Source organism: Sinocyclocheilus anshuiensis, unplaced genomic scaffold (assembly GCF_001515605.1).
Source record: "Sinocyclocheilus anshuiensis isolate Anshui unplaced genomic scaffold, SAMN03320099.WGS_v1.1 scaffold784, whole genome shotgun sequence".
In the NCBI taxonomy this organism is placed as follows: Eukaryota; Metazoa; Chordata; class Actinopteri; order Cypriniformes; family Cyprinidae; genus Sinocyclocheilus; species Sinocyclocheilus anshuiensis.
The window spans coordinates 295,399-303,733 of record NW_015554160.1 but is presented as its reverse complement, the minus strand read 5'-3'; the positions used below and the strand labels follow the sequence as shown (position 1 = coordinate 303,733).

The 8,335-nt window shown below is 39.3% G+C and overlaps 1 protein-coding gene and 1 long non-coding RNA gene across 7 annotated transcripts in view; one reads left to right on the top strand and one right to left on the bottom strand.

Annotated features, from left to right (window-relative positions):
- The first annotated feature begins 3,074 nt into the window (after window positions 1–3,074).
- The window catches only part of LOC107670841 (uncharacterized), a 9,267-nt gene continuing 4,006 nt past the window's right edge, over window positions 3,075–8,335 (top strand). For both annotated transcript variants that reach the window (XR_001632128.1, XR_001632127.1), the window contains exon 1: window positions 3,075–3,148. This is a non-coding gene — a long non-coding RNA (uncharacterized LOC107670841). The remainder of the gene's footprint in view (window positions 3,149–8,335) is intronic.
- Window positions 3,148–8,335, bottom strand: part of LOC107670839 (sodium/calcium exchanger 1-like) — a 114,186-nt gene continuing 108,998 nt past the window's right edge. For all 5 annotated transcript variants that reach the window (XM_016463612.1, XM_016463613.1, XM_016463614.1 and 2 more), the window contains exon 7: window positions 3,148–5,429. In XM_016463612.1, the coding sequence (XP_016319098.1) occupies window positions 5,053–5,429 (377 nt within the window). In that variant the 3' untranslated portion in view covers window positions 3,148–5,052. The remainder of the gene's footprint in view (window positions 5,430–8,335) is intronic.

Sequence of the window (8,335 nt, the reverse complement as noted above, 5' to 3'; positions counted from 1 at the left end):
TCACCCAAAAATGTAAATTCTGTCATTAATTACTCACCCTCATGTCGTTCCAAACCCATAAGCCCTTCGTTCATTTTAGGAACACAGATTAAGATATTTTTGATGGAATTTGACAGCTCTCTGAGCCTCCATAGAGAGCAAGGATATTACCACGATCAACGCACAGAAACGTAGCAAGGTATAGTAGTCCATGTGACATCAGGGGTTCAACTGTCATTTTACGAAGCTACAAGAATACTTTTTGTGCGCAAAGAAAACAATAATAACAAGGTAATAATAAATAACAAAATAATCAACGTAATCAGCGTTGTTTACGTTCAGCATGCATGCACGGTCTACTGAACGTAAATAACGCTGATTACTTTGATTACTCTCTGGGGTACTCCCCAAAATGGCGGAAGACGGTAACTGGGAAAAGAATTGTTGAATAAATCATGTTATTACTGTTTTCTTTGTGCACAAAAAGTATTCTCGTAGCTTCGGAAAATTACGGTTGAACCCCTGATGTCACGTGGACTATTTTACCGATGTCCTTGCTACGTTTCTGTGCGTTGATCGTGGTAATATCCTTGCTGTCTATGGAGGGTCAGAGAGCTTTCAGATTCCATCAAATATATCTCAATTTGTGTTCCAAAGATGAACAAAGGTCTTATGGGTTTGGAACGACATGAGGGTGAGTAATTAATGACAGAATTTACATTTTTGGGTGAACTATCCCTTTAAATTATGCGGCGTGGCAGTTTCAAAGTAGTTTCCACAACACCATTAAAGATGACACCTTCTGTCTGCTGGACGTGAGTATGTGTGTCTGTGCTTATTCAGAACCACAATCATAAAAAGAGACACACTGCAGCCACTTGGCTCTAAACAGGATATCCCAAACTTTATTTCCTGTGTAGAGGTGTACTAGGGGAGCAATCACAGTTAGTGGACGTCCATCTTATTAGATTGAGTGCAACACAAAAATAAATCAAAACAAAAACGAAAAAATCTCATATTTAATTATTCAGATTAAAATGAAAACAACCTAACAATCAAAACAAAACAGCGTGAAATAAAGCAAAAAGTGCAAGAGAGAAAGAAGAGAAAAGAGAGAGACAGAGAGAGGGGAGGAAAATAGAGTCAGCTTTAATAAGCCCATGACAGAGGACTGTGTAAGACACACTATGCCACAAGGCCACACACACTTGCATTAACATGACTCTCAGCATTAGCTTACAGCGATCAAACACACACAATGATTTGAGCCCCTCGATCTGTACAAGACAGATAAGATAATAAAACTTACAGCATTCATTTAGACCATCTATTACGTTACATACAATACATTCAATCCTGCTTTGGCATGAGAGCTTTCTGCCATGTTGTTTACACTGCAAAACACAGCATTTTGTCTTGTTTTCCTGTATAAATATTCTCTTTTTAACATTTAATTTTTACCCTCTTGTTTTTAAGCATAAACCTCATTAAACTGTATTAGATTTATGCTTGAAACAACAACAAAAAATAATTGTTTGTTTTAGATTTTTAGATATTTCTTATCGGAAAAAAAGACAAAATGACTAGTTAAGAACAATATTCTCTGCAGTTTAAGTGGTTTTGCAAACCTTTATACATGCTATAAATTTTTACATTATAAATAAGTGATATGTAGACATTTACACACATATACGCACTGTTCAGGATTACCAGGAACATCGTTACACATATACACTGCGATTGTTTACAACACACAGCCTACATAATTTCACTGGACACATCAATGCAAGATGTTAGTGAGGCCTTGGATTGGAGAGAGAGAAAGAGAGTGATATAGAGAGGGGGGAGGAGGAGGAAATAATATGATCAAAGATTAGTATTAAACCCCTGAAAGACTAGAGTCCATCTGAGCAGTGAATAAGAGAGAGGGGGTTTAGGAATGTAAGACATACACAAGGCAAACCCTGACACTTCACACACATTCTCCTAATGTTTTACAGACATTTTCCAGATGGTTCACTGATTTTTGCAAGATGGTTTACAGACTCGGAGCAGATAAATAACGGACTACATGTTCCCTTAATTCTTACAAATATCACAGACTGCTCCAGACCACCCAAACAAACACACACTCGCACACACACTGCTCAGCGAAGAAACTAGAACAAAACAAGCTCTATGCAACAATCAATCCAAAAGGCAATATTTGTCATTCTGAAGTTTCAAATAAATACGTTGTATTCTCTCTTTGATAACGGCAGAGCGGTGACTCTGCCTTCATTCTACTGTACAGTATATACATACACACCTGAACGCTTCAGTGACAAAATATTTCATACTGTTAAATAATATAACCATTGCAACAACCAAGCAAAGGACCTTGATATATTGCTTCCTTCGTTTGTACATGTGCTCCTGTACTAAACGACAGATACTGCCTTTTTAATATACATGTGCAAGTTAAAAAACAAAAAAACAAAACGAAACATTTAAATGAAACTTACGGACAGGAAAATCAATCGAACAAGCAAACAAAACAAAAATCTGAATGTCTATACAGCTTTCAAACCTCTGTTGACTACATTAATGAAGGGGATTCTGCGTACTATATACAGACAGGTTAGCATCCATGCATTGTCAACACGAAGCACATTAACATTCCAAATATGGACATGGCAAACAAGGGGGCGGGGTAAAGGGAGGGGTTAGGTTCCACAGGGGGGCGGTTCCAATGCAGCCACACCCTGATTTAGAGCACAGACGCACAATTGCTGACCCCTGCTCTGCCAAAGCAAATACATATACAGTATAAACCGTAGAGACCATGTACAGTTTGAACGCCCCGTACGGAGAGGCGCACCTGTGGTCGGTTGGTGTGACGGCTAGCGAGCAGCACGTACAGCAAGAGTCCATGAAAGTCTTCTCGGCAGAACTTGGTATGGCTGTAATTCACATGGTTTCACCAACTTCACTCCAACTTCATCTGTTTGTTTATTGGTTAAATAGATATTAGGCTTCAGGGAAAAGTCTTTTATTGATGTTGGTTTTGTCCTTCTTTGTTTGTAGTGTCTTTCTTGTGGATCTTAGAATTGGCAAGCAACAGCGGACCATCTTCATCAGGGATTGAAGGTCATCATCAAAGGCTTCCTACAGAAATGCCCTGAAGCTGGTACAGTATAGTTTCCTTTCATTCAAAATGTAAAACAAAATAAAACAAACACAACAAAAAAAGAAAGAATAAACAGCTATTCAAGCTAAATTTTTCTTCTCTTTCAAAATCAAGCTTCTGAAACCACAAACCCCAACACAGATTCCCTTTAAAAACACTCTTTCGTTACAAGAAAAGGTGTTCAGATGCAGTAAAAGAGCTGTAGGCTGGATCCCTTCAGTACAAACACCTATAAGAAATGTCACCAAGGCCTCTTTATCCTTGCAAGGACATTTTTGGTGTGGGTAAAAAAGGTACGATTGGAAATACAAAACCCACTTCAGGGGCTGTGTGGCACACTGCAGTTCTCCATTAGAAAGATTTTACCTTTGGCAAATTTGGCGCAAACTACACAATAGATGAAGTCCAAAATATCTACATCAGATCTACTGTGCTCAGTCCAGAAACACGATTTCATATATTTACTTACCCACTAAGACTGAAAATCGAACTTTGGAAAGGAGAGTGAAAAATCCTGCAATTGCATTTTCAAAATTTAAAACCGAGCTACATTTTTTTTTTCAGTTCGTTTGTGTTAAACCATGCTATCCTAAAGATGTTTAGAGTCAAATTCAGATTAGTTCTACAATGTCTGCTTTTAAAATCGACCTACGTCTAAAACCGTGACTACTCTATGAGATTTACCTTACAGCTCCGTATGCCGCGAATCTACAAAGTACAAAGAAGCAATCTCAGCAGGGTTGGAGGGAAAGCGTGCCCTCGTAAACTCCACATAGATGAGTGACTGACTGTATCTGTATGAGCTAGTTTATCAAGCAAAAGACTACCGATTATACATGCTTGCAAATTGTGTGTCTGAGAACAAATCGCTGAAAGTATGGTCACTGGTTTTGCGTATTTCTCGTAGTGTGTGTACGTAAATTTATGCATGTATGCTAGGACGGAAAGTAACAGTCGTAATTGTAAACTCTCGATGTGATCTTGGCAAAAGCATGTCACATGCTGGATTATCTTTACTAGGCTGACCTCACACACAGTCCATCGATTGCATAAATTAATAATCGAATCAGTAACAAACCGCAGTGTGTTTGTATTAGAAAATTCAGGATGTTCCTTAACCCGAGCTCTTTCGATAGCACTTTACGATCTTTGAGACCGTCAGATCAAGGCTTTTAAATCAAAGTCTTGCACTAGTGCACCTCTGGTCTCTAGAGCTTCAGCGCCGGCAGAGAATAGAGCTGGCGTACTGCACTCTCCTTATTGTTATTCTCTTTCTGAACTGGAATGAACTGCACCAGTGCAAGAGCGGGATAAAAACTGGCCTTCACAGGAACTACAAGTTGCTCTTGAGAACAACAAAAGCTGTTTAGGACCACTCCGTTTACATCATCTGTCTGAAAAATCACCCAAGCAAAATTACAGTACCGCTCGGTCCCCGTTAAGATAACAAACCTATAACACACAGCCACATTACCCAGAGTTCCATGGCACTATGAAGGGAGCTTACAGATTCCACGGTCCCACGGGGCTTTTATACTGGTTTAGGTTAAAAAAGCACAACTACAGTAGTTAACGGTAGCAATAGTAGCTTTTATAGTCTAGATTTGATGCTTGAACAATGTGGTCACACCCCGTCCAATCAGATGCAGTCACACAACAAACAGAGGAAGATGAGGATGAAGGAATGGCGTGTTGAGAGAACAGAAGAACGGGCCGAGGATCTGCGGAAAATGATTATTCTCGTGAACCCGAAACCGAGTCCGCCGCTGTTGCCTTCCTCTGCAGTCTTTAGTCTTTACCCTTTAGTCTTTGCGTATTTTTCCACAGAATGCATGATTGTGTGTGTCACTGTGTGAAGGTGTGTAGTTCTGCGTGTGTATGCGTGTGAGCGCGTGTACGTGTGTTTAGAAGCCCTTGATGTGGCAGTAAGCCTCCAGAGAGGAGAACAGGATGTAGAGCAGCCAGAGGCTGACGAAAAGCATGGTGGTCAGCCCTTTAGCAGTCCGCGAACCCCCCAGCTCGCCGCCGATATCGGGCCGGCGGCGGTACATGAGCACCGCCACGCAGATAAAGGCGAAAATGGTGAAGAGGGTGACAGAGAAGGCCAGGTTACCCGGCTCCACCCTGAACTCGTGGCCCTTTGAGTTGTGGTAGATGGCGGCGATGGACCAGGCCACTCCGATGCCCAAGAAGACGTTCACGGCGTTGCTGCCCGTCACGTTTCCAATGGACGCGTCGGCGTACTGATCCTGTATCGCTGCCACTTTACTGGCAAAGGTGTCTGAGAGGAAAATGAGAAAGAGAAAGAAAGAAGAAAGAGAGGTATTAATAGAGTAAAAATATTTGTTATCATGATTCATAAAAATTCTGATAAATTGATAATAATAAAAAATAATAACTTAGAATTATAATTGTTAAATAAATAATCAAATAAATAAACTAATAAAATGTTCCAAAAGTGCAACCTTAAAACATAAAAAGCATTAATGTAACAAAAATACATAGATGAGTGACTAAGCGTATACGAAGCAAGTTTATTTTGTCTATTGTGATAGGTTAATAATGTAACATTGTACTTGTAAATTAACATTAAATAATTAAAATGAGTAATTAAAAGAGTTTTACTTCAAGTACTTCTTGCTTGTCTAAATGTTTAGATCTTTCTTCAGAAAACAAAACAAAAATAATAGTTGATTTTTTTTTCTTGCAGTGCACACAAGTATATGTGCACACAGTATTCATCTTCTCTCTCTTGCTCGTCTCTCTTTTTTTGGTGAGGATATAATTTTGTAATAACAGCCTGGTTAACCTCTGATTTGAGTTGAAATCAGAGGGCTGTCTGCTGTTTAAACAGTGTGGGTTCTCTCGCTCAGAGACAGCTGCATGCTAACAGGGTGATCTACTGCAGACAGCTGAGAAACCATGAGGATGCTGATTGTGCTTTCTGTCTGGAAAGGCCTCTAAATAATCCTAGATGCACATACACTCCCTTTCTAACTCTTTCTTCCTCTCTGTCTCATTTAATCTTCCTCTCTCTCTCTTTCGTTATGCTAATATGGTCCATACCACATTACCCTGCTGAACTGCTCTGGATAAGTTGATATTATTCATTGCAGCCTGTGGTCACAAAGAACCATTATCCTCATTTAAAGGTCTTGCTATCCTGCGGATATACACTTTAATATTCACACATTCGTATTTACATGTTTGTGTTCGAGCAGTGCATCTCAAGTGAAAATATATCCAAAAATATTTGATCACTAAACATTACATCAAACAAACAAACAAAAAAAGATGATAGATACTTGATTTAAAGACATTTTAGTTTCCCCAAAAATATTAAGCAGCACATGTTCAACATTGATAATAATAAGAAATGTTTCTTAACATCAAATCAGCATTTCTGAAGGATCATGTGACACTTAAGACCTGGTAAGAATATATTTAATTATGAAAACAAAAAGCAGTTATTTTAAAAACGTAATATTTCACAATTTTTGTTTAAACTGTTTTTGATCAAATAAGTACAGCTTCAGTGAGCAGAAAAAACTAAAACTCAAAATATGTTTAATATGCCATTTTATTATACATAAAGTTATCAAGTGCTTTTTAGTTTTTGCTATTTATCAAGAGCTTAAAGAGGTGTTTTAATGTCACCATGAGGCATCTTTCCGCACTCAACAATGAGCGTTCCCACAGAAATTAATAATTTCTGAGTCCAAGGATGTGAACAGCTCAAAGTTGTCATCTGGTAATTACGGTAATTCCAGCGCGACATGACTGCAGCACTCAACATCTGCCTAAAAGTGAAGGTTAGAAACTCTCCTTGCAAATCTGAAAAGTATCTGAGAACAACATCAGCCATTAACGGGCTTAAAGGACAAAAATTGACTCAACAACATCTCAAAGACACAGCATTATAAAGTGAAAGCTGGGTTTACTGTAAAGTACTTATTTCTGAAATAACATTTTCCTTCTCGTTATTCATCACTGTCCTGTTCTGTTGTTGTAAACAACAGCATGGATGGAGCCGTTTCCATAGCATTACCATGGAAATTCTCAGTTAAGGCTCAGCTAACACCCAGTCTGGTGTAAAGTCCTGCCAAAGAGTCTGGCAGCGTGCGGACGACAACTGCCGTTAATGTGGGTGTCATAGCAATGAAAAGCTTCATCTCAGAAAGACGCTCGAGAGCAATTAATCATTACGGACTTAAACGGATCAGCGTTCCAGACTGTTACAGACTTTGAAACTGTTATAAACCTCAAACTGCTTACGTTTGCACACGGACGCAAATTTGTATAAAAAAAAACGACCACACATATATTTTAAATGAGTATTTTATCGACAACAAATGTCTCTGCGGCTCAGCCAAACAGCCGATGTATGTCTACGCTGGGAAATGCAAAGCGGACTAAATAACATTTAATCCAAAAATCAGTATAATTAACTTTTTATATTACCACACTTTAGCGGCACTGCATTCAGAAGATGCACGTCAGTCATCAAACCCATTTCCATTTTAAATTAATCGAGCAAATTATTAATTCACAATACTATATGCTGAATCTAAAGGCTTTGTGTTCTGTTTAAAGGGGTCATATGATGCGATTTCAAGTGTTCCTTTCTCTTTGGAGTGTTACAAGCTGATTGTGCATAGATAAGATCCCTGAAGTTGCAAAGACTAAAGTCTCAAAACCAAAGAGATATTCTTTATCAAAGTTAAGACTCTGCCACACCCCCCTAAAACGGCTCGTTCTAACACGCCCCCACATATCTACCTCACTATGTGGAAATATTAGCATAATGCCGCCCAAATGTTCACGCAAAGAAAGAAGGCGTGGTTTCAGTAACCGCAGTTAGTGTTGAAGCAGCCATGTCAGGGAGACGTGTGTTTCTAGGCGAAAGCAAAAGCACTTTATTTGGCCTTCCTAAAGTAGATGCATTTAGGAATTTTTAAGATTACTTACAACAGAACAGCAATGCATTTTATGGACGACCGTTTCGTGAACCTAGGAGAGGAGGTAGTGTGTGTGTGTGTGTGTGTGTGTGTGTGAGAGAGAGAGAGCGCAAGAGCGAGAGAGAGCACGAGAGAGAGCGAGAGAGAGAGAGAGAGCGAGAGCGCGCGAGCGAGCGAGAGAGAGAGAGAGAGAGAGAGAGAGAGAGAGAGAGAGAGAGAGAGGGGGGAC